At 33.8% G+C, this 27,321-nt stretch overlaps 1 protein-coding gene across 6 annotated transcripts in view; it reads left to right on the forward strand.

Moving 5' to 3' along the window:
* The window catches only part of PPM1B (protein phosphatase, Mg2+/Mn2+ dependent 1B), a 316,707-nt gene extending 290,871 nt beyond the window's left edge, over positions 1–25,836 (forward strand). For 4 of the 6 annotated variants that reach the window (XM_024998314.2, XM_024998317.2, XM_024998318.2 and 1 more), the window contains 4 exons: positions 2,143–2,260; positions 6,169–6,280; positions 6,670–6,727; positions 15,375–16,436. In XM_024998314.2, the coding sequence (XP_024854082.1) occupies positions 2,143–2,260; positions 6,169–6,280; positions 6,670–6,727; positions 15,375–15,680 (594 nt within the window). In that variant the 3' untranslated portion in view covers positions 15,681–16,436. 6 annotated transcript variants of the gene reach the window in all.
* The last annotated feature ends 1,485 nt before the right edge of the window (positions 25,837–27,321 follow it).

Genomic DNA, 27,321 nt, shown 5'->3' on the forward strand with positions numbered 1-27,321 from the left:
CATAAAGGAAAGGCTCTTTTTAAATTGCTATATAAATTGCTATATAAAAATTAATGAAGTACACCCATACTTTGTATTTAGGGGAAGATCATCTTTATGTACGGAGAAGGCAATGGCACCCCACTCCAGTACTCTTGCCTGAAAAATCCCAGGGACAGGGGAGCCTGGCAGGCTGCCGTCTGTGGGGTCGCACAGAGTCGGACACGACTGAAGCAACTTAGCAGCAGTAGTAGCGTCTTTATGTAGAAATAGAAATACCATCGTTGAAATGACACATGCTGAGATGTTTATGTAAATTATTTTCTTTAAATATCTCCAGGTACTTAAACTTCTTGAAATTATCTTTTAGTTAATTTTCCAAATAATAGGATGTATGTTTTATAACTTATAAAAATCTAATGGAAATTATATATATATGATAGATTAAGAATGGGTAAACAATGCTCACACTGTTGTTAACAAAATAGAGAGTAGAAGAAACTGGATTTCTAAAAATGTAAGGTGGTAATTCTGTTTATTCATAAAATTGCTTTAAAAAGTCATTGGTATTCATGTGATGCTTGATTCTTGAGTATCTATGGTATAAAGAGTTTTCCTGACCTGAATTTACATGGTAAATCCCGATTCCTATGGGATGTATTGCTGTTTGGAATCATAGAGTGTATATGTGGGATATGTGTGTGTATATCTTCATATATATGTGTGTGTGTGTGTGTGCGTGCGATGATATATATATTCATATAGCCAGTGTAGTTTTTTTTTTTTTTTTTTTTTTGCCACACCACATGGCGTGTGGATCTTAGTTCCCCAACCAGGGATTGAATCCATACCCCCTGCATTGGAAGCACAGAATCTTAACCACTGGACCATCAGGAAGTGCCCGCCAGTGTATACTAGGTCATTATGAAAGTTTTGGTGGGTTTCATTAAGTGATAAAATTCATTTGGGCCAGTTTGGAAATCCTGATTTTTTCCCCCCAGATATTAAGAATTTATATATTCATGATGATTCTATTAAAGCATAAGAATTTGTACAGAGAATTACTATTTTCGAAGTCTTCTTAAGACTCAACCTATACTGCCTTCAAACTTTGCTCCGTTAAGGTTTAGCAGAAGTTTTTCAAGGCCTGCCTGTGTTTGACTGTGTCATGTGGGTCCCCAAAAGGTGGCAAGTCTTAACCAAAGAGTGCTCACCTAGATTCTGGCCATGATGACTGAAAAGAGTAGCATGGGTATGTTGTTGGCTCTCTTCACTTGGGTTGGCAAATCCCACCTCCATTGACTTAATTTTTGAGAGTGGTAAATAGGAAAAAAAAAAAAAAAAAGAAGTTAAAAAAAGATCACTATTCTAAGAACAGTTTCATTTGGTTTTAAGAAAGTCAGTAAAAGTAATATGCCTTTAAGAAACTGTTTTAACTTTATTGCTTATAGTCTTGTGGTAATAGAGTAGTATATATCCCGTGTTTCCTTTTTGATATAGATCTTTTGTGATGGTGTGATTAAAAAGGCAGCGGTAAAATTTGTCCTTCAATTAGTAGTTTTAGCTGCTCTCTCCAAATCCTGACACTAACTGTCTGATGTCATTTCTTCAAAAGTTATTTCATCTGACTGCAGTGTATCTATTTGATCATTTGATACTATGCCCTTAGAACAGTTTCCAGTTTAACTTTTTTCTCTGCTTGTTTAGTTTAGTGTCTTGGGTATCCTAATAATGCACAGTTTTCATCCATGTCAATTTAGTGAGTTTCAGTAGCATTGCTCCAATGCAGGTTAATTAGCTAGGGGGGAAAAATGCATATTTTCTTTGGAAGGATGCATTTTGGGCTTAAGTCACTTCGGGAATATGCAGTCTTGAGTGGGAAACAGAGTTTTTAGAAGATTTAATATGTATGAAGATACCTTCATTTCTCAAGTAGTGGAATGGACGTAGATAAGAAGAGGTGCATAGATTCAGAAATCATAAAATAATTACCATCTACCCATACCTAAGAGTCCTTGTTTCTTCAGGAAGTGCTTCAGATAGTTCTTTGAAAATGAATGTGTTGAAGGTGTACATTCTGGATGATTAAATAATTGCTTAAAGTAAATAATAGTTGATAGACTGTAGAAGTATAATTTTTATTTTCTTTTTTTTAATATACAGGGAAGTCGAGATAACATGAGTATTGTACTAGTTTGCTTTTCAAATGCTCCCAAGGTCTCAGATGAAGCAATGAGAAAAGACTCAGAGTTGGATAAGTACTTGGAATCACGGGTGGAAGGTAAGAAAGATGCTTTTTTTTTTTTTTTTTTTTTAAGAAGAAGCAAAAGTATTATTCCTTGTTTGTCAAATCTTTTAAAACTTCCTATAGATTTTGGACTAAAAATCCATTATTCAGGAATGAGAAAGGGGAAAACTAGTCTCTTTAACGTCAACATAATTTGCTAATTGTTTGGGTTTATATCTGTTGTTTACATATGTTCCACCTATTCTTTTCCCTTTTTTCTTCCCTTTTGGGTTAATCAGTATTTTCTATTTGAGTTAATCCCTGCATTTGCTCATTAGTTATACATTCTTTGAAATATTCATTTAGTGGTTACCTTGATAGAGAATACATTTTAGAGTCTATGGCAGGATCTCTGGTTTAATACTTTAGTTTTATATGTGCTACTTTTCAGATATAAAATTATTTTATATGAAGTTACACATGTCGGTCTTATTTATTTTGCCTCAATGTCATTCTTACAAAGTTCTTTCCTCAATTCAGGGTTACATTTTTTTTTTTAACAAAATACAAAATTTTATTTTATATTTTTTAAACTTTTATATTGGAGTAAAGTTGATTAACAATATTGTGATAGTTTCAGATACACAGCAGAGTGATTCACTTATACATGTATCTATTCTTTTTCAATTCTTTTCCCATTTTAAGTTGTTATATAATATTGAGTAGCAGGTTCAGGGTTACATATTGACCTATATTTTTTCCTAACACCTTATGGCTTGATCATTATTACTTTTCAATAGTAAATTTGAATGATATAATGATTATGGTGTGGTCAGCTTGTTGAATTTGGCCTATTTACGAGTCATGTTTTAGATGTATAGTAGCTATAGTAATTGGTAAAAGTTTTGAAATGCAAAGATTGGTGATTTCCAATGTGTAATTACCAAAAGAAAACTACATTCTTTTGCAGATTTGGTGGGGAGGGACTGATTCATCTTTTCTAGCTTTACAGTTGTCTGCACATCCTAAACATTTTTTTGTTGTTGGTCTGCAATTTCTTCAACCCTGAACTGTCAGTGAAGTTGTGTTTTCAGCGAAATGGAGAGATAAGGAACCTGTGAAAACACTTGGAAGACCATGTTGGAAGCATTCATTCCTGTTGATAATGTCATAATTATGAAGAGGAGCTGTTTATATGAGTTTTTAGTAACATACATTTTCTGAAAGGTCGAGTGTATTGGGGTGGGAGGTTGCTGGCTCACATTTGTCAGAAGACGAGGAAGAGTTTCTTATTGTCCAATTTCCTTGTTGACAAAAAAGAAGCTAGATAGTTTTCATTTGGGGAAGAACTCTAAAATTTGGTCAATTACATGTTATATGATCTTGACCAACTTGCCTAATCTCTCTTAAGGCTCCAGTTTGTTTATTGTGAACTAAAGGTAAAAACACCAACCATACAGTTTGTTTTAAATAAATGAGATAACTTTGTTAAGTACTTGGTGATGTGCCTAGCACACAAGTCCGCAGCAAACTGTAGCTTTTATTAACTCTTCTGTAACAGCTAAATTTTAATTTCTTAAATGTGTGGTCAGTTCAGCTCAATGTGGGTTGTTAAAATTTAATATTAATTTTATTTTGTATGATTTTAAACTATCCAAAAGATACGTTATATGGCAGATATAACAAATATGTATTAATATGATGTGATCTTGGGGCCTGTGGTACACACTTGATTATAATCACTCAATTAAAAAGCTCTTTAAAATCCTTGAAAAAGCAGCCACTACAGATCAGTATGCCTTGGTACCTAACTTCTTTTTTAGAAGCAGTTGTTCTTCAAGAGCACTGTATTTCTGTTAGGGTTTAAAGTCATGTAATTTGATATTAGAATTTTGAGGTGAAAGCGTTCTGGTATATTGGCAAGTCTGTGTATGTGTTTTTATTGGGTGTGCAGAGGAGAGGTATAATGTTAAATAGTCTTTAACCTAAATTGATTAGATATCTGGTGAATGCCTTCTGTATGTATTCATTACTTCAGCAGTCCTTGAGCATGTGAGTCACTGGGAAGGTAGCAGAAAACAAAGCAAATGTGTTCCTGATCTCATGGAGTTTATAATCTAGTGGAGACCAGTATGTGTGTGTGTGTATTTTTTTAATAGAAGAAAACAGAACAGTAGGCAGACAGTAGCAAGGAATATTGGTTAGGAAGGTCTTTTTGAGGAAAAACATTTAAGCAGATGACTGTATACGGGAAAGAGTGGCTATTTGGGGAAAGAACATTCCAGCAAAGGGAGCAATAAGAACTGAGGAGTGAATGTGCTTAGAGTGTATGGCTGGACTAGAAAGAGCTGGTAGAAAAGTGAAAGACTAGGAGAAATTGCTAACGAGCAGATCATGTACTACTCTGCAGACACAAATGAGGACTTTGGACTGTATTTAAATAGTGTTGGGAAGTCATGGAAGATGTTGAGTGCAAGAGTAACATGATCTGACTTTTTAAAGGACCTCTCTCTGTTGCTCCGTGAAGAAGAGATTGTAAAGAGAGACAGGAGAGAGGAAGCCAAGAGACCAGTTAGAAATCATGCGTTGAAGCAGGTGACAGGTGGTGGGGGAGGATTGGATTGCAGAGGTACCAGTGGTATGTGAAAGTTGGTTGGTGAAGTGCTAGACTGCAGTGGGTTTGGGTTAGGGGAGATTGTCCCTCATGCCACATACAACAATGTCTGGAGACAGATTTGGTCTCATAAAAGAGAGGGTGCCACTGACATCCAGTGAGTGAGGCCAGAATGTTCCTTAACATTCTGCAGTGCACAGGACAACCTTCACAGCAAAAAAATTGTCTAAAACATCTGTAGTGCTGAAGTTGAGAATTCTTGGACTATAGAGATAGAGTGTAAGGTAGAAAAACACAGTCCTGCCTTCATGAAGTTTACAGTCTGTAATCTAGTAAATATCATGTATAGTGGGAGTATCTAGCAACACTCCTATCCAGGCATGGGTCAGAGAAGGATCTGAGAAAGTTACACATGAGGTTGAAACATGAAGGTGAATACACTTTAACCATACAAAAGTGTTAGTTGAATAGGTTTAAAAAGTGTTTCAGACCAATTGGCAATATAGCTAGGGGTCGGGGCAGAGTTGAATAGGAGCAGAGTTGAATAAAAAGTTAAGGTCATGGTCCTTGTGAGGGATGCATGGTAAACCGTTTGGATTTAGCCTCTTGAGGGCTGCTTAGGACACTGCTTTGTTGCTGATTTAAAAGTAAGTTTGCCGTTGTCTGATTTTTCAAGAAGTTTATTGTCTTGATACTGGCCAGATAAATCATGCCTTAAGAATCTGTTTTCTGGAAATTGTAAATATAAATGAAACATATAAATGTTTTATTTTGTTAGAGTATTAGCAAATTCTGAGATTTATTTTCCTTTTTTGTTTTAAATAAATTGTACCTGGTGAAAATAATAAAGCAGTGGATTCATAAAGGCAAAAATAAATAGATTATAGAACATACTGTTTAGACAAAAACCTATAAAGCAAATTTTAATCTTCCCTTATAATCCTTATCCTTCCATTGCTTTTCTTTTCCTGTAATTATAGCATATAATATATGCTATATTATATTTATATATAATATATATATAAATATATATATATAATGTGTTTTCATATAAAAAAATGTGTTTCCATGTGGCTGTGCCTTGTTCATAGGGATCATTGTAGTGATTATAAGCCATTTCACTCCGTGGCTATTCTGAAGTTTTCTTAATTGTTCCTTTATTGGACATTTAATGTTCCAGTTTTTGCTTTTATGAATAATGCTAGAATGAGTATATATATGCAAGTAACTTTTTATCTTACCTTTTTTTGTTCCTTGTGTGATAGTATTGCTAAGTAGTACCTCTTGTTTCACTTTGTGAATTCTGAGTTATCACATTAATTCAGGAACTCTTCTTAAAAACCTGCAGAAATTATGGAGAAGTCTGGTGAGGAAGGGATGCCTGATCTTGCCCACGTCATGCGCATCTTGTCTGCAGAAAATATCCCAAATTTGCCTCCTGGGGGAGGTCTTGCTGGCAAGTAAGTAGAACAAAAAGAACTAATTTTGACTTCATTTATAATTAGTAATTAAATAATTTGGGGTTAGAAGTACATCAATTATCTAAAGATGAAATGGGTTGACAGTTCTTATACTAGAAAAGAACATTTAAATTTCATCCAAAAGATTTTCTTTTTAAGACATTATTTATTATATTCTTTGGGGCTGAGGATCCTTCTTCCCTTAGTAAATGAGAACAGATGGATTGTGCAGGATCAAATTCTGAGTGAAATGCAGAAACTGTTCTTGGCAGGTATTTATTGGGACAGTTAATTTTTGACTGTAGTCAAGATATATGAAGTATTATTTTAAATATGCAGAAGCTTAGTAACTATGTAATTTAATAAAACTAAAGCATAATTTTTTTTAGGCGCCATGTTATTGAAGCTGTTTATAGTAGGCTGAATCCACATAGAGAAAGTGATGGGGTAAGTTTTGTTTTATTTCTTAAGTATTTTAAATAATCTTATTATATAAACAGTGGCTATAAATATACATATACACAATGACTGCTTTTCATTTTAAAGAGTCAGTTAAAGTTTAAGGAGATGTATTGAAGTGGAAGATAGAGCTAAAGTTCTGTTTTGTAGATAGGTCTGTTGTCATTTAATGGGCATCAAATACCTTTTTGTGTGGGCTGTACTTATTTCTTCCCTGTGTGTCTTGCCTTTCCTTCTCCTTCTCCCTTAAATCTTAATTTTGAGGCAAACAAAGAATGTGCTTTTAAATGTGTCCATTTCTCCTCCAGCAGGCTGCTGCAATCACTGGAAGTTAGTGATCGTGATCAGACTAGACCTTTCAGACTCTTATTTTATAGACTAGACCTTTCAGTGCCTCTTTTGTGCCCAGTTGAACACCTGAGAATAATTGCATTCTAGCCTTCTTGTTGTGCTCTGGGTATACATGTTGAACTGGGATGACCATTTTTTGTTGTACTCTACTGTGCTTCATCAGAGCAAAACTCTTTGTCCCTTTGCCTTCCTTAGAAATACTGATCAACTGCTCCTCTGTAGGTTTTTAATTTTATTTTAATACTAGTACTAGGAGGCCAAACAGTAGCCTTTAAAAAAAAAAAAAAACTGCCCTAAATTTCAAAGTTAGTAATTCAAATAACTGTCTTCTCATAGAGTTTTCAAGTTTTTGGACATCTAAAACTGAACAATTTAATTTTAACATGTATGCTTCAAAGATTTAGGAGAGCCAAACTTAGTACTAAAACTTATTGAGAGGAAATGGCCTCTATGCTCCAGCTCCTCTTGGCAGGTCTTGAGAGACCACTATTGGCCACTGGTAGTAATTATGTGTCATTTTAATTGCATTGTTTTCCAGGCTTCATTATTGCACAGCAGTATCATATAATTTGTTTTTTTCTTAGCAATAAAAGTTACATTGACTAAAAGGGAAATTTTTACAACTAATGCATTTTAGTTACCTGAATAAAATTATACTATATATTGCTAATAACAGAATTTATACCTGGGTTTAGAGCAGTGATTCTGAGACTTTCTTTTGTGTCAGGTACCTCTAAAGTATTCAGAATTGTGTCCAAAGCTGTGGAAATTAATTTAAGAATAAAGATAACGTCATTTGATGCATTTAGACAACTCCAAACCAAACAAGTGAGGATAGGATGTCAAGAAAGATGGTAGTAGTTGGGAGGTAAAGAGAGCCTTACCTCTTCAGCTAGATTATAGGTTCCACGTAGCAGCCACTACCAAGGTTGGAGGAACTAAGCCCTCAAGTAGTTACTGATTCATTATTAGCCACATAATTACTTTGTTCCCTCACATGTTTGAAAATGCAGCCCCAGTGTGTAATCTGAAAAATTATTTCATAATATACTTGCTAGGTTTCTTAGTCTCTCAAGAAAGTTCGCAGCTTTTATTCCAAACAAAAAAGTTTATAACCCAGAATTTCTGTTAAACATACACCAAGGATGAACAACAACAACGAAAGGATGAATTTTAAACTTTCTTTAAAAGTAGAAAATATGTATTATACATAGTAGCTATGTAAGCAGTGAATAAATAGGCAACAGAACCATGAAACTGAGGAGAGCTGCTCTGGATATAAAACTGGCCTTAAAGATGATTATTTGAATTGAAATTGAAAGTGTTAGTTGCCCAGTCATGTCCAACTCTTTCCAAGCGCACGGACTGCAGCCCACCAGTCTCTGTCCATGGAATTCTCCAGGCAAGAATACTAGGGTGGGTGCCCATTCCCTTCTCCAGAGGATCTTTCCAACCCAGGGATTAAACCCAGATCTGCCACATTGCAGGCAGATTGTTTACTGTCTGAGCCACCAGGGAAGCCCTGGTGATTATTATATGATTATAAATCAAGGAAATGTATAGTTAATCACCTTTATATATAAACACTGATGATCCACCATGTAATGAATTGATGTGGGAGGAGATTATGAAACAAAAGGCAAGGTCCCCCATCCCTGCTTTGAATGCAGCCGGCAGTGTTGATACAAGCAGAGAAGTTAAGTAATAAAAAGGTTTCACGTCATTTACCAAAGAACAAAAAGAAACGCAAAATATAGACTGATTGCCATGTGAATTGTAGAGTGATTGCTTGGACAGTCAGATTTTCAGAGATAAGATTAGATTTGAAGAATGGTTTGAATGGCAGAAATTAAAAGAAGATTATAGTTAATGTGGATTGGGAGAGGCAAGAACAAAGTTTAAGCTATCTTTGAAAGAGCGGATGTCATTTTGGCTAGAGCAGGAAACTGCTATGGTGAAAAATAAGAATTCAAAATGCCAGAAGTATTTTTGAAGAGATTGGAGACACCTTTGACTTTATATTTCAGAGTGAGGAGCCACTGCGTGTTTACGGTGTGAGAATGGCAGACTCAAAGGAGTACCTGGCATTCTCATTTGTTAGAGACATATGCAGTGTTAGGTGGAAAACATGCTAGGGGTCAAGTAGTTGTGCATGACCACAGAGACACTTAAGTGTAAGCTCATTAGTAGGTAGATGTGTGAATTAGAGAAACTTCCTGTTTACTATAAAAACAGAATCCTATGTTGGGAAACATTACTTTACCCTTTCAGAATAATCACAACCTTAGAAAAATGTTGAACCATAATCAAAAGTGGAAGTATACTAAAAAATACAAAAGAAACAGAAAACTGAAGAAATGATAATGTTTGATTAAATTCTTAGGCCTTAACTTGAAGCACAGAAGTGCTCTATGAATGCTTCTCAGCTTGGTCAGATCTGTGCCAAGTGGAAGTTGCTGCCAGGAAGTACAGAGTGGCAGGGGCTGATACAGTTAACTTGCAGAATGGGCAAGACAGGAGGGTGCTAGAAAGACAGAAGAGGAGACAGTTGTATGGGAAGGAGGGGAGCTCATTTTAAAAATATTTTTTAAATAAAAATAATTATTCATTCAGATATTTAAAAATACAAATGCTAGTCACAGTAAATCAAAGATTATTTAGAATCCTAAAACATCTGCTTTATATCAAAGAGAATAGAATTGTTCTGCTATAAATGCTTACCAGCAGTACCAGAAATGGGTATTCATTCACTTTTCTTATATTAAAAAAAGTCTTTTGGTTAATAAAAGTATTTTTAAAAAACCTGAGTTGAATATAAGTCAGAATATATTTAAAATATATTCAGGAAAGTCATTATTTAGGGGAATTTTAAAGTGTTTTACTTAACTTTTTTTTTTCTGTTCAACTTTCTGGAATATGTTCAGTCTTCTTAATGTAAGCAATATTGATACTTTCCCAGCTTTAAAATCAGTATCTGGAAAAGAATCAAGCTTGAAATTTTAATAAAGGGGTGTGTGAATCCTCCAAAAGTTTTTGCAGATATATTTATGTGTATGCATAAATACTATTTAATGATTAGAGTATGTCTGATTTTCATTAGTTCCTCCAAGGAGTCTGTGACCCCCAAAAGAATAATAACCTAGGGGACCAGAAAAAGTAAAAAATTACATTTTGCTCTAAGTTATTGTTATATTACGTAGGGCTCTGTGATAACCCCCACTCTTTCTTCTTTTAAAATGCTAGTTTGTTTTTAATTCAAGTATAGTTGATTTACAGAGTTGTGTTAAAGTGTACAGCACAGTGATACACAGTTTTCAGTTTTTTCAGGTTCTTTTTCATTACAGGTTATTATAAGATATTGAATATAGTTCTCTGTGCTCTACAGTAGGTCCTTGTTGTTTATCTAAAAAATGCTAGTCTAGTTTTATAACTCTAATTTAAATTCTTTTGAGATCTGGGACTTCGTTCAATTTGTTTATGGCTGTTCCCCAGCTCCTTTAGCAGTGTCTGGTATATGTTGAGAGCTCAGTAAATATTAGTTAAATAAGGAACATTTCTGTTTCTTTCTCTATAGTTGTATGCTAAGATTATTTTTAAGTCATATATTTTAAAAACTAATTTGAGGTTGCTCATGAGTAAGAAAGTTTATTATTTGAGCTTTATATTTTTCACGCCAAAAGGTTAAGTTCTTCCCTCAAAGGAGACTTAAAATACTTTTGAATTATTATACCAGTGATCAAATAGCTATATAAGTTGATGATTCTTAGGAACTTGTATTTTCCCAACTCCTACTTGTGCTAAGCCATATCTGCATAACTGTATCTACATACTATGTAGGTAACTCAGCATCCTTACTTTACAGAGAAGACTAAGAATTGGTGCAAAGGAGTAGTTTGCCCAGGCTGCAGAGCTAGATGAATTGAGTAGCTAGAATTGGAGCGTAAGTCCGAGTGCCTCCATCTGTTCCTTTTATACCTTTCCATGCAGCCTCTCTGATATTTAGAGGTTACATATGTGTCTATACCCCACCTCTCTCATGTAAGAAAAATCATTTCCAATTCTCATGTTTAGTTGTCTTAAAATATTCCATTTTTGATGAATAGTTTATAAACTTGTTGAGATTAAGCAGTCAAGCCCAGTATCTTATTAGTTATTTTTCATTTAAATACACACTTTTATTCTAATTTAAAAAATTTAAGGTATTTGGATTTTGAGAATGGAAGGAAAGAAAACTAAAGCCCCCCAAAATCTTCCTTTTCTGTTTTCACATTACTAAATTTTATAGACAAATCTTTTTAATTTTATTTCAAATAGATCAATTATATTTTTATATCACAGTTTTAGGACTTTGTGAATACTGTTTTTTTAATAAATTGTTTCTCATTTACTTTTTCACTTGTCAAAGCATTTTTTATGGGGAAGATCTACCTAAACTGTTTGAAAACACACTAACTTTAGTCACTTTTTTAAGGTGTCATTTGACATACTCCTCATAGCTTTGGTCTTTACCATTTTAAGTGACTCTTTAAAATTATTTCGGATTGACTGAAGTTTACACGATACTTGGAGATGATATATGATTTATTAGATTCTTTATTAGTCACTCTTAATTGTATCTCATGAAGTCATATTTGAGAATCTTCTTAAGATTATTTTTACCTGACAAGCAGGGATGAGGACTCCAAAAAAAAGAAAAAACCACACAGTAAATATCTGTACTAGCATTCCTTAAGTTTTCTCCACTATTGGAAGAGTTTCACTTATGGCGACTATGTTTTTAAAAAATTGCTGCAGATGAATTTTAGCTAATTAAATTCTATTTTTAAAATGTGCTTAGATTTCCCTACCCACCTTTTGCTGTCTTTTTTGATTTATCTATTTATCTGGGTCTTATTTAGTGTAAGGCAGTGTTTTCATAATGGGAAATTTGATTCTCAAGCTGAGTTAGTCTAGATGACAGTAAAACCTTAAAAACAGAATCTGAGGGAAGAGTCCTAAATCCCCATGTCTGTAATTGTCTTAAATTTATTTTGCAGACTAATTTAAACTGTCCCATCTAATATGATTTTTTTGTCCTGTAATTTCATTAATTTTTCTATTATAAGAAAATACATTATAGACTTCAATATGAAATAATTTGTGGTCCAACTCGACAATAATTTTAATTATTTATTTAGTAAGCATCTATTTACATGAGGCGCTTTACTCTGCAAAACTGTTACTGTAATGTAGTCAGAAGAACATTCAGAGGGACATTGATGTTGATTACACTTGTAGACAAATCTGAGCTCTGTCACTTCCTAGCATTGTCATCCTGACAAATAACTTAAATCTCTCTGTGCCTTAGTTTCTTCGCTTATAAAAACTAGAGTTACAGTATCTATTATAATAGAGTACCTACAAGGATTAAATGAAATTATGTATATTAAGTTCTTAGCACAAGCATTAATTTTTCATCCCTAGGTGGTTGGGAGGATACAGAAAGGAATAGAAATTATCTTTGTCTAAAAGATTTTATAGTGCAACTGGAGAGACTTGTCAACAGTTGCAAGGTGAAATGAATTGCTCTGATAGAGGTGTAAACCTGAGGTACCTTTTGTGTGAGTTCAGGTAAAGAAGGTGCAGCTAAACAATAGATTCATTTTCTGATATTAATGAAAATCCATGACTGTTGTATAACAGTATTTTGAAACATCAGATGAAATGGAAAGGTTTCACCTATCTATGTCTAGCACAATAGGAAAATGTAATTTGCTATAATATAGAATGACTTAAATGTGGTCATTAACTCAAATTCTTTTCAATTGGCTATTGTAAATCCATTCCTATTGAATTTAGAGTTTGGGTTTTAGTGTGCTTTTTATAAAGCAACTACTTCTCTCTCCCCAGCTACCACTACTGTAGCCCTTCACAGAAATGTAGATGATTACTGTGATGATCTAGATGTCAGATGGAGTGTGAGATACATCCACGTATAACAGCTTTGATCCAACCTTATCAATCAGCTCAGGGAAGTAAGACGGTTTATCAGTCGTTCTCAACCTTTGCTGTGTATCAGAATCACCTTTCAGGCTTTAAGAAAATCATCCCAGCTCACTGAATCTGAATACCATGGCTTGGAGTTTGGCATCTGTATAATTTTAGAAACTCTACAGGTGATTCTAATGTGAAACCAGGGTTGAGTTCTCTATTGTCCACTTGATTTTGTTTCAGTGTCCAAGGGAGTTGTCAAAGGTAGTTGTTGGTTTGAGGGCTTTTTATTTGGAGGGCAGAGAGGAGTCTTATACCTTCCATTAAAAGTTCTTTGTGATACACTCTCAAATAGAAAATTTCCTTTTGGAAGACCTGATTAAAAATTGATAAGGTTTATGATCAGCAAGCATTTAACTCATTGTTCCATCTTAACCTTTCCTGAATGGATTCAAATTAGAAACTGTATTTAGGGAAATAATGTTTATTTAGTACGGAAAGAAAGGTAAATGGGGGGAGAAAAATCTTAAGAGACCGTATTTTTTTATGTTCTCTCCACACACTAAATTTTGCAAATTAAAAAAAAAAAGTTATTTTGATAGTTAATATGCTTGATGTAGAAAATTGGAGTAGTCAAAGCATCTGAAACTTCATCACCCATTATTATCATTTCTATATAGCTGTGTTTCCTTTCTTCCTAGGCATTTTACATGTAATATCCTAAAGAATATGGGCACACATATGCCTACACATAAAACATATGCTGTACACAGTATTATCTCTTGCTTTTACACTTAAAAAAAATACTCAAGTGCTCTCATGTTTCTAATAATAAGCATTGCCATTTACTATATGGCTATAGTCATATTACCTTTGTTATAGAATTACGGAGTAACAACCTCCAAAGATGGTTAAGAGTTTGTATCAGATCTATATCAGTAGCCTTTTTGTATTTTATTTTCCCAACATTTTATGGTGAAAACTTCCAAACGTATAGAAAAATTGAAATGGTCATAGTGGACATCTTCATTTTACCATATTTGCTCTCTTTGCTCTATGTGTACATTCCTGGCCTTTTTTTTTTTTTTAACTGACTGAACTTTTGACAGCAAAGTGCTGATAAAATATTTTACCTCTAAATATTTTGGCACACAGCTCTTGAGAATGAGGACATTTGTTTACATAATCATAATTACTATATTATTATACCTAAGAAAATTGGTAATAAATTTAATATCATCTAATATAAAGTCCACATATTCTCAGTTGTCCATAGAAAGACTGTTAAAATTGTTACATGGTCTAGTCCAGTTGTTACCGGTCAAGCATGTTAAGCAAGCCTTTAACTAAGCTCCCAGTTTGTTTTTACCCTTAACACTGAAAATAAGTCTAAGCCAGCTTTTAATAGGATGTCCTATATTCTGGATCATATGATAGTTTCCTTGTGGTGTTTTTTCACATAATTCTGTGTTCCCTGTTTTCTTATTATATTGGGAATTAGCTTAATTAAACATTTTTTGGCAAGATCACAAGACATAGCTTTGTCCTCCCTAGCACATCATGTCAGGAGGCACATATAAGGTTGAGTTGTATCTGTCAGCGTATCAGTATGATCAGCTTGGATATTAGAGTTTGTTCTGCAAACAAGGTTAAGTAGCTACTATAGGAGAAATCTGTCAGTTTTACAAAATTCGGTAAAATATAAAAAAAATTGAGTAGTTTAATATTCATATTTTATTATAATGTTTAAAATGATTTTAATCTAGAGATTTTTAGTAAAATATTTGACGACAAAAAATAAGTAAAATTTTTATCCACAGAAATTTTACAATTCCCCCAAATTTAGTTTATATAATACTGCATTTTGTTTCTCTTCTCCTTCCTGTCATTCAGCAGAAATGAAGAAACTAATGTTCTAATGGCCTGCTTTCTGTCCTTTCCTATTGCTTTAAACACTAATTTCCTTTAGTTACTAAATAATTATAGCCTATTATTTTCTTTTGAAGTCAGTTGCTTTTAGGAGATGCTGTGTTGCTGTTGAATTTTGCTAGCAAGTAAATTTCAGATTACATTTATCAATGTAAAATAAGACGTTAATAGTTCATGATGCTCATTTGCTAAAAATAACTAGAGGTATTTCGATTGGAAATTTTTGTTAATTGACACAGTAACACTTGATTCTTAATGAAATGTTCTCATGCTTAGACTATATTACTCATGGTAGAGAAATGAGTGTTTTGCTGTGATATGTTGTGAAATACGTGTGATATCCTAGTTTGTCTACTGACACTGGGGTCTTGAATCTTAAAAAAAGGCCTCCGATGAAGCAGAGGAAAGTGGATCACAGGGGAAATTGGTGGAAGCTCTCAGGCAAATGAGAATTAATCATAGGGGAAACTACCGACAACTTCTGGAGGAGATGCTGACTAGTTACAGGCTAGCTAAAGTAGAGGGCGAAGAAAATCCTGCTGAACAAGCTGCTACAGCTGCTTCTTCGAACAGTGATGCTGGAAACACAGTGGCAATGCAGGAAAGCCATACTGAATCAAAAAGCGATCTTGCTGAATTAGACAGCTGTACCGAAGATGCAGGGACAAAGATGAGTGGTGAAAAGTTATGACTTTACTTTGTGGTAATACTTTTGTGATCTTTGATTTGATGGTTTTTTTCTTAGGAAGTATAATGTATGCATTTATATAACCATTTTGTTATTTGAAATCTTGGTAAACTAGTTTTATTATATTCATATATTATAGCCTTGTTTTTTCAGAAGGCCTTTGCATACATCTTTATCAGATAGTTTAAAATTGGCTATATTCTAGTACTTTGAATTTAATAAAATTACATGTCATTTCATATTGTATGCCAGAAATGAGGCTACCAGTTACTAAAGTCAGTAGTTAAATTCATACTAGGAAAGGATTAGAAATTACCGATTAGCAAGATTACTTTATACTGTGGAAAAAATTGTTAATGTAGAATTATACTGCTTCACATATTAGTACGTTCATAGTTAGCTTTGTAATGAATTTGTGTTTTCTTTAGTAATTTTAGTTCTTCAAAGAATGGCAGATGCTGTCCTGTAATTTCTTTTTTCAAGGATGATAATTTGTGTGTTCTTGGAATTGTTTATATTTTGCCTCTCTGTAGTTTTATTTTTCAGTAGTTCTGAGATTCCAGATGTGTGGTTATTTTTCCTTTTTCTGTATCCTTTATGAAACATCATTTTTGAAAAACCTATGTATTATTCATCCAGCTTTGGTTTGTATATTCTGTATAGCCTAACTACATACATCCAAATGTATGTCAACCAAGTGTTTAGAATGAAATTATAAATGTTTAAGTCCAAATAAAGCATGTGATGTGGAATAACCTATGCATGTTGTACTTATTTTTAATTTTTTTAAAAAACAACCAGGTTTGGTATATTGGAAAAATAATTTGAATTTCATTTGTATCTATATAAAACTTAGAAAACTTTTGGTTTGGTGCATTTTTCATTAATTAAAAAAATTTTGAGAAGTCTAGGTTACTCACAGTAAATCTGTTCTGTTTCTTAACCCCCTTGTGACACAAAATATTAATCTTTGGACAGTATGAACACATGTAAACATGTCAGAAGGTTGTCATGATGAGCTTTTTAAAGATTGCAAGACTGAGTTTTGCTAGAAGTGTTCATCAGAGATTAGTAATGCAAGAAGTATAAGATATTTTAAATAGTGGTGGCAGATATGAGCTTGACTTTGCTAAAATGAGTTTTTAAAATACAAACAACTAAGTCACATTAGAGTATTTTTTAAAACAATTGTGTATGTAGAACATTTTAACTTTGCTTTTTCATGTTTTATATTTATCATGTGTCTAAAGTTGCTTAAGGTACCATAAGTTGAAGCTTTGGAATCTTTGTATATAGCTGATGTTTTGATCTGTTTTTCCAATGCCAGAATATTTTTAAGTGGTTTGAGAAAGAGGAAGTCATTTGGTGGAAAGGGGAGGAAAAAACCCAACCAGTTTTCTATCTATATTAGATAGATCCATGTGTGTATACACACAGTATACAATACACACAACTCTCTCTGTAAAAGTACCTTTTCAGACAAAGAAAGGAAGGTAACTTGTTCATCTGATTTTGTTTTCTTTTGAAATTCAGTCCAGCCTGGAAGTGGTGTAGGTAAATAGTAATAATATTCTTCCTTTTCTCTTCCTGTAGGGTGCTGGAGATCTAGAAGACCCATGGTAGCCTTATAAACCTTCTAAAATGCTTTTGATTCTGAAAATTGGGGGAAAAAACTTTTAATCACAATTTTCTTCAATACAAGGGAAAAATATTCTTGTGGATTCCCAGCGTTTTGTGATATGAGCAGAAAATCATTAGCATTTCCCATCATTTGTTCATATTTGTGTTTTCCGGTAATTGCCACTTGTAGCATTGCCTGTACTACAGTATTTTTGCCAGCCTCAGACATACTGGTTACATCTGTATTGAACTTTTGACCCTAGAAACCAATGGAGTTATTTCACCACAAATAACGAATATGCCTGAGGTGCATGGGAATATAGTTAGCTGTACTCTGAAGATACATTTTTTTTTTTTTAACTAAGGCACACAACATATAAGCATGTAAGAGTAAAGAACTGTATGAGATGTTCCTTTTTTCAGTTCACCAAGTTGGAAGCCTTTTGCAGCTCTGTGGCTTAAAATTTCATTTGAGCAATTTACTATAGGATTTATATTTATTATTAATTGTTATTTAATTTTTTTTCCAATTTTACCTGTATTACCAAACTGGGTTCTCCAATAATGTCCAAATTGTAATGTTGCCTGCTTCAACATAAAGTGTATTTGGCAATAATATTATAAACCCTTACAAATTTTATGCATGTATCTACTACATCCTTCAATTCTCACTAGAAAAATCTCTTGAAACCAAATGGATTAATTTATGGCTATTTATAATTTGCTTTGACATCTCACTGCTGCAAATTTTTTTAAATGATGAAATTTGCCTTTATAATGTAAATTGTGATTTTTGTTTTACATGTGGGTTTCTATAGTTTTAATTTTTCAGCTTTTAAGATACAACAGGTTTTGTGTAATTTGGTATAATTTTTAATTGTTTACGTTATTTTAAAAGCTCAGAATATCACATTGAAATGACTATAAATACATTTAAAATTATCTATTTTAGATCTAAGGAAATATTACAGAGATATTTTCATGGGTTCAGTAACCTTTCATTTTATAACATTGGGCACGGTACGGAGTGGCTGTCACATAAGGTACTTGAAGATTATTAGTTTAATTCTATTTTTACAATAACCTTGAATTCTTGAATTCTTTTGAGTTTTGCATGTATCCAGTTAATGCTGAACGTGAAGAGTGAAATATTTATCTAAAAGGAGCGTGGGGGGAGGAGAAGCAATGAATGTATCCATTTGTACATGGTGTACATGTTGTGGATGCTTTGTAACGTTTTCCTATCTGTTCAGATTGTGTTTCAGCAGGATGTAATTGCCCTTGTGTCTAGTTGAAATGAGTCATCATCTGGTCCTGTGTGAAATGGAATTCATGGTATTTTCTGTAACATTTTCCTGAAGCTGTTTCTGGAGAGCCACACATTTAAATACAGCTTTCTTGATCATTTCGATTTATTGTGCACCTGATTTTTTGGTCTAAAAGGAATTATTGCCACAACATATTTTATTTATTCTTTAGATTTTAGCCTTGTAAGTTAAAGTGCTTTACATGATGATGTTAAAAGCTATTTGTCCCTTGACCGGGTTTGGGGGGGGTTGTTAAAAGATAGGGAATGAAGAATGCAAAATGGTTGTTGTTCAAACTGTCCACTCTGATCCAACCCTGTACTGATAGTACCTTTCCAGTATGATATTGTGATGTTTCATACAATGCAGTGAACATAACCAACTTGTTACCTAAATAAAGACTTGATAAAAACAGTGTGACATATTACTATTTTGTATGCTATTTAAAAATAAAAGTTCAGCTTTGTATGTTATCGTAAACATCTGATATAGTTAGAATATTTGTTATAAAAAATTTCATACAAAACCATGTAGGGGAGTTACAATTAAATCCAAGGAGGTATTAACCAAACTCTGTAGGACAATACTAGTTAACCCCTTATCCACTCCAAAAACATTTTTATACTGATTTAAGAAATCGTTTTCAGGGGACTTTGTGGCCATGGAAATAAAAATTCTGTGTGAGTTAGCAAAAGAAACATCCATATTCAGTATTTACTAATCTAAATTCCATAGTCTAGCTGTTCTCAGCTGTTTTTGTTATCAGGACCCATTTATATATCTAAAAATTCAAGATCCCAAAGGACTTTTTGCTTTTGTGGGTTTTGTGTGTTGTATAGAAGTTAAAACCAAGAAATTTTGCATATTATTTTAATTCATTAAAGATAAAACCATTACCTGTTAAATAGCATGTTCTATTAAAATAATTATTTTCCAAATCTAAACAATTTAATGTGAAAAAAATAGCACTAGTTTTCATTTTTGTAAATCCTTGAATGTTGACTGGATTCTCTTATTTACTTTTGCATTCAATCTGTTGCCGTGTGGCACTGTGTTCGCAGTATATAATGAACTCTGGCCTCACACAAATAAGTATTGGAAAAGAGTATTTTATTTTAATATCTTCAGATCATTATGGATATTCCTCTTTGATACATTATCAGAACATCAGAGCAGGTAGCTTCTTAAAGATTCATTGTAATATGAAATCTGAAACTTTATTGTCAGCTTTGTTCTCTGTTACATTAAAATCCATTTGATCTGTCTTGCATTGTAAATAGTGGATCTTTGACATTTGCATGATTTTATAACATGCCTTGGTCATTTGGAAAATACTGATTCATTAAGTTAATGCAGTTCTTTCTAGAATATTGGCATCTGATTATGGTGTGTTTATAATTTTTTTTAATATAACTGATCTCATCAGAAAAATCTTTTTTAAGTATTAGAAAGCTGTCAAGCTCATGATGATGGATACAGATTTTTCAAAATTTTAATTTTCATTTGAAAGGTGAAATGTTATCATTGGCAACAAATATTGTCAGTTGTTTTCAGTATATAACAGGCTTTCTTCATTTCAGAGAAAATGCTGAATTACCACTGTCTGTCAGTCATTCTTTCAAGTAAAAATGGTGTTCATGTAAAGTGGCCGCTAGTTCAGCACACATGTCTCACACTTGAGCATGCTGTAGAGCCAGCACTTCTCATTTCACCATAATAGGATATTAAAAAGATGTATACTCAAGGGTAGAGGTATAATGAAATTTTTAGGACTTTCTTTGTTAACTGAAATTCCCCACCCCCCGCTTTTTTCCCCTTCTGTGAGTACAAGGAAAATAGTGACTAGCTTGATGCTAGTGTCATGATTCATGCTGAGGTGCCCGCAGCTTTGCCCACCATTTCTCTTGCCCAGTCAGTGCAAATTTTGATACTTTGAGAAAGAATAAATACTAGTTTTTTTTTTTTTTTTTTTTTTAAATACTGGCGGGCGGAGACCAGGCCCGTGGCGCCCGCTCCCGTCCTCCACCTCCTCGTCCCGGGCGCCGGGCGGCAGCGACGACCTAAATACTAGTATTATTACGAAAATAGTTTTGATTTCTTGGACTTGCTTGAAAGAGTCTCTGGGATCCCTAGACTTTAAGATTTGCTGCCCTCATCCTGTTGGACAGCTTGACAGTATTCCCAACATTACAGTGCAATAGTAGATGAATCCGAAGACATACAGATTTGATACGAAATTTACTTGGGGGAGAAGATGATGTTTATGTAGTTACCATTACACTGATCCTTAGCAAGATAAACAAAGTGGAATCTTTATATTGTGGCATTTTTTTCTCCCAGAAGTTTCCTGTAATGGGTTTCAACTTGGAAAACTTGTGATGTTTGTATGGCATAGATTTGGATCATTTTAATCTTTTAAGATGACTTCTGTTATAGATTTGTGTTACTTCTTTTGAGAAGGTCTTGGTTCTATATTGAATTTTTAAATTCATATTTTGAATAAAATTATTCACCATGACTGAGATGTCATTTCAGGTTGGCCCAATAAAAACAAGACTTTTCTTGTTTAATGTTGATTAAGTGGATTGTGGTTTTATGCTGAATTTTTGTTGTTAGATTTTTTGATTTTCTCAACATTCAGCAAGGTTGGGGAAACTTACCATGGAGATTGTTTTTTTAAAAGCACACTTGGGAATTTCCCTTGCGGTCCAGTAGTTAGGACTCTGTGCACAGGTTTGATCCCTGATCAGGGAACTAAGATCCTGTGAGCTGCACGGCACTGCCCCTCCTACCCGCCTCCACAAAAAAACCCTCTTGATTTCTGTTATACATTTCTTGTCCAATTTTGAGGCATGGTACTCATAATATTTACTTAAGATACTTTAAATGTGTTTGGGTAGCCAAAAATGACTGCAACTCTGATTTCTCCCTTAGTCAGGTTTATTTTCAGATGTGTGGGTCTCAGTCAGGTGTTACTTTTCATAGTGCTGTCAGGCAGTTCATGTTGCTTGAATTAAACTGAGTTTTAATTGAGATTAACCTGAAGACATCCATTGAGTTTCTTTTGCTAGCCAAGTATTATCCTTGTCTTGAGTTTAGATTCATTTTAAAATGACATCTCATATTCACATTTCCTCTTCCAAATTGCCTTTATTTGTGCTTTGAAATTAAACTGGTTTGATAAGACAAAGCATTTGATAAAAGATTTTAGAACACAGTCTGTTTTGGGTAGCTAAATAGTATTACTGGTAGCATACTGTGGTTTTCATATATTAAGACAATGCACAGTGTGCATAAAATCTGTTAAGATAGTCAAATGCTAATACAGTAATCATTGAGACCAAAATTTTTAAGTTATTTCAGAGTAATCCTGAGAGTTACTTGGTTTTGCAGATCAATTCTTAGGTGCACATTCTAGCAATTTGCATTGTCTTTTTTTTTTTTTTTTGGCTTGCCGGCTCTTAGTTTCCTGACCAAGGATTGAATCTGGGCTCAGAGTGGTGAAAGTGCCAAGTCCTAACCACTGGACTGCCTAGGAATTCCCATGCTTTTTCATTTTTTATGCTCAATTGCTGTGTGAGTTTTTTTTTTTTTTTTTTCTATTCAACATTGGGCATTATTCTGTAAGGCTTAATGAAAATGCTAAGCAAGTGTTTATTTTTGCCCGTTATTTTGGTGACTCCAGTACTGTTATGCTATATTGTGATCAGAAGTAAAACAGTGTAGCTACTAATATAAAAGTTGCTTTTCAGACAACATCACCACTGATTCCCCTTCTGCTAGCTTTCCTGGCAATGATATCTTCTCTCCCTTATTTCCTGTTTGTTTTATTCTACCTGGCAAACATTTCTATTTTCCACTCAGACATAACTGGTAGCTGTGCTCTTCTAATTCAGGAGAGAGAGGGTGCATGATTTTGGTATTAACGGATTAGTAATTATTTCTTTTACCTCTTAGTATCCACAACCCTAGTGAAGCACACAAGAACCATAACTTATTAAATATAAGTAGAAGAATCAAAGATAGGGGTTTTCTCCCCCTTGACTATGAAATCCCTGCACAATAATGTTGGCAATATTCATCTTTTTAGTGATTAAATCTATACAGCAAAGGTATTTTTTTTTAACCCTATAATATCCACCTGCATTTAAAATACTTGGACATGTATTTGAGGTGAAGAACACCAGTACAATCCAAGAATTACTCTAATATATGGATCTGACTGCTTTCCCTTTCCTGAGTCATTTATGCTTATTTTCAATTGTGCACTCATTATGAAGAGATGGTTTTGCTTCATTTCTAAATCTTGAAGACATGAAGTACACTTTATTTTGACAAAATTCCACAGTAACATGATTTAAAAGACTGTGTCACTTATTTTCATGATGTTTTGCCTATGAATAAGCATCTTATAAGTAAATTGATATAGAGCTTATTTAAAAGATTTGTGTTTAATATTTACTATTAAGATTAGTCTTAGATAAGACTGGTTAGTTATTATAGCACTTGGATGCTATTGAACTATACTCCTAAATTGAACATTAGTGGATTTAATTGTTACAGTTTCTTTAGGAACTACAAAGCTTTTCATGAAGAGTTGACATTTTAAAATTATGTGTAGTCAAAAAATAAGAGTCTTAAGAATTTTCATATATGGTTTACACTGTCTCTAAAATGTTACAATTACCAAAGGAAGTTCTGGAGTTCCAAATCTCAACCTCCAGAGCAGTTCTGCTTTTTTCTGTTGTTGAGATTCCATCTAAGATTTCGTTTGAATGAAAGCTCTTTGGAAAATTTGAAAACCATTAGGCTCAGAGAATGTATTGGTGGACTTAGGCAGAGGAAACTAGTAGTATTTGTTTTGCAAGAAAGGAAACTGAAGTGTTTGGCTGAGCTATGAACAGTATTTACAGGTGTTGATTGAGTTATCTACCTGAATATTATCATTGTTGCATTTAGAAGAGGGGAGAGGGGGTGGTGTTGAGCACTGCCCACTACCACCTACCATAAGAGATCAGTCGCCTCATAACTCTTGCCCCACACTGTCTACCCACCATGTTTGGTTAGTTTGGATTTTGCAGGGTGGATTATGGGAGAGGAAAAGGTATTATTCCCTATATCAGGTTTGAATTTATTCACACTATTACCTCTACATTCCCCACCTCTTCCATAAAACAAGCTAACAGTTAAGTAAACTGGTTTATTTTTGCTGAGAGAGATTTAGATTATTTACAACTTTTTACTGTTACAAAACACTAATGCGATAGGCATCCTGGTGTATGTCCCTTGAGTATGTGTACTAGTGTTTCTCTAGTATTTGCCTAGAAATAAAATTACTGGGATTACTGAGTATGCTTATCTTCAAGTTAATATTGTAAATGCCTTATACTCAATGTGTGCTAACTTCCACTAGAAATCTATGAAAATTCCTGTTCCTCTGTTCCTCCCCATCCTCAGTAACACTCAGTAAGATTGTCAGTCTCTAAATTTGCCAGTCATTTGAACGTGAAATAATAATCTGATTTGCATTTCTAGTTACATGTGATGCAAACATCTTTTCTCTGTGTGTTGGCTATTTGTTGAATGCCCATGACTTTTACCTACTTTTCTTTGGGATTATCTTTTTCTCATTTATTTGTAGTTTTATTTATTTTCTATGTAGTGAGGATACTAGTCCTCTGTTATACTTTGTAAAGTGTTGCTCTCAGTTGTGTCCGACTCTTTGCAGCCCCACTGACTGTAGCCCACTGGGCTTCTCTGTCCGTTGGGTTTTCCAGACGAGAATACATCCTAATTCCTGAAAAGCTACAAACTCAAAGGCATAGAATTGCACCTCCCCCACCTTACAGCATACTACCCTGTGTCTGCTTTTTCTTAGTGTTTTTTTGTTTCTATGCCAGCTTTTCCTATAGGCAGAATAAAGGTTTTTAATCACTGTGATTGGAGAGAGACAAGAGAGAGCTAAGATGGTCTGATCTGAAGAGTACTGGATAGTTCTCCTTGGTCAAAAATAATTCTTTTATTTTCCGTATATTGTTTTAAGAATATAGTGGGGTTTATTTTTTTTTTTTTGTTTTACTTTAAAAAATATATGAAGTAAAATTTAAGTGAAAAGATGTTCAATTTGAGTTTTGAGAAGTTTCTTGGTTTTTTTAAGTTTCAATAGTTTAGAACGTTATCATTTTCTTCAACAGTTTGAACCTTCAATTGTATACTTAGACAGTCTTTTCACATTCTGAGTAAGTATTTACATGTATTTTCTTTTACAAATTTGGCCTTTTTATTATAAATTTGTAATATAAATGGAACTATTTATAGAGTATTACTCCACTCCTAAAATCTAATGTAATATTTTCCATTATTCCCTCACAGTAGCTGATACATAAAGTTTTTGTTTATTTGAAAGTGCCCTTTTACTATATATTCTTGTGAAAATGAAGTCGCTCAGTCGTGTCCGACTCTTTGTGACCCCATGGACTGTAGCCTATCAGGCTCCTCCGACCATGGGATTTTCCAGGCAAGAGTGTTGGATTGGATTGCCATTTCCTTCTCCAGGGGATATTCCCGATCCAGGAATCAAACCCGGGTCTCTCCCGCATTGAAGGCAGACGCTTTACCGTCTGAGCCACCAGATATATTCTTGTATATACTTGTATTTTTATGAACATTCTATTTCATTGCTTTGTATTGTATACCAGTGTGTCATCTGAGTTATCATTGTTTTATTTTTTTTAGTCTGATAGGGAGAGTGCTCCCTTCTTAATTTACTTAAATAAAAATTGAACGTTTATTCTTCCAGATGACCTTTTTAATAATTTGGCCAAGATTTCACTGCCAAATAAAAATCCTGTAATTTTGAGTTGTTATGTGGTAGATTAATTTGGGGGTTTCTAGCAGAGATGAGTTCCATTCCAGAATTAGTGCTACATCTTTTTACATAGATATTTCTTAGTGCCCCAGTAAAATTTTTATCTTTTTCTTCATATGTTCTATACACTTACTAAGTTAATTCCGTATTTTATATTTCTTACTGTATTGTGAATGAACTGTTTTTCTTCCAATTTATTTTTAATTTGTACCTTCTTAGACAACTGATTTTTAATCACTTACAAAAACCATTTCAATTTCTATCATTTCCACCAGATGGCAGTCTTGGGCACGTCCACTTGTAAACCCGCTGAGAACTCTGGTGACAAGAAAGGCAGTGGCTGGCAGACCTTACAAGCCCTTAAAAGTACAAGAACAAAAATGTTTTTCGTAAACCTGAAAGAAAAACGAACCCAACATTATGTAATTATAGTATTTATACTGCTATTAACCTGTAATCTTAGAGCCCGTTAATGAAGGCAGAGAACTGTCACTGTAGCTTTCAAAATCATATTTTTCTCTGTCCTTGTGATAAATACCTGTGGCTTCTTGGCAGTACTTTTGCTTTTATTCTGGAGACTTCCATGGTTAAAGGCAGGCTATATTTAATAAATATCATTATTGTTTCCCCTCTCCTAAAAGCACCATTTAAATCAGAAGTTACTGGATTTCTAAATGTTTATGTAAGAGCATCTTGTGACTCTTTTATGATGCCCAGAACTCATTTGACATATGAGGTACAGAGTTAATAGCTAATGCAAAAGAAAGTAGGTTTGTAACTGGCTTGTTCTACATGCATACACATCTTAATAAATCCCTTAAATTAGACGCTTTTTAGCTTAATTTTGGTGACTTCAGAGACTTATGTTTAGGAATATAGAAAGGAGTGAATGTCTTGATCAGACAAGGAATTGGCTCAAGTGCTTTCTCATAGATGCTTTTCCCAGTGGCCCAAAGAGAGCACCTTTGGACAGCAGTACCTCGCCTAGGTAAGCTCCCCTTTGTACCTTCATTACAGTTCCATTTGCTACTTTACTTTTATGTAATCAGAGAGTAGTAAGTGACTGGACAGTAACTGTACATTCCCTTTCCGAGAGATTTTATCTCTGCTCTGAGATTGAAAGGTGCAAAAAAAGTATTACAAGAGTGAAAAGAGCAGGTTTGGTACAATGGTATGCCAAGGTTAATTCTTGCTTTTCCAAGAAAATTCATATAAATATCCTAGGAGGTGATATAGAAAAATTGCTGACAGATGGTAAATAATTTCTTTAGGGAAAATCGTGGAAAAGTTTCCTTTCTCAGTCCCTGATGATTCTAGGATGTAGTTACGTGAAATAGCAAATTTCTTTCATGTAGTACATGCATTTATTCATATTTTGTGTGATCTCTGAGAATGAATGTTGAAATGGACTTCAGGGAATCCTGTGCAGTAGTTATGCCTGGAGGTTTTGTGTAGTGTAGTGTAAAACATACCTTTAATTAATTTTAAGACAAAATTGAACTTGGTTAGTTCGTACCACACATTTCCAAATGGTTTTGAGTAACCTAAATTATACAAATAGATCCATAAGTTAAATAAACCTGAAAGATTGGCTATGTAAAATTATTCTTGACAGCCAATGTTTGTTTATGTAATATTTTTTAAGGCTTTTTCAGGATGGGACACACATGAATCTGGCAGTTAAGAATGTGTAATAGAGTACACACTATTACAGTGTATTAGTGTATATAGTGCACTTGTCAAATGCCTTTCACCGTCAAAAGTTTGCATGTCAATGCTGATTAACAACTTGGGGAAATTTCACATCAGCGAGCAACCCACAAACAGTGTCTGTCAGTTTGAGAGAGAA

Source organism: Bos taurus, chromosome 11, assembly GCF_002263795.3.
Source record: "Bos taurus isolate L1 Dominette 01449 registration number 42190680 breed Hereford chromosome 11, ARS-UCD2.0, whole genome shotgun sequence".
Classification (NCBI taxonomy): domain Eukaryota; kingdom Metazoa; phylum Chordata; class Mammalia; order Artiodactyla; family Bovidae; genus Bos; species Bos taurus.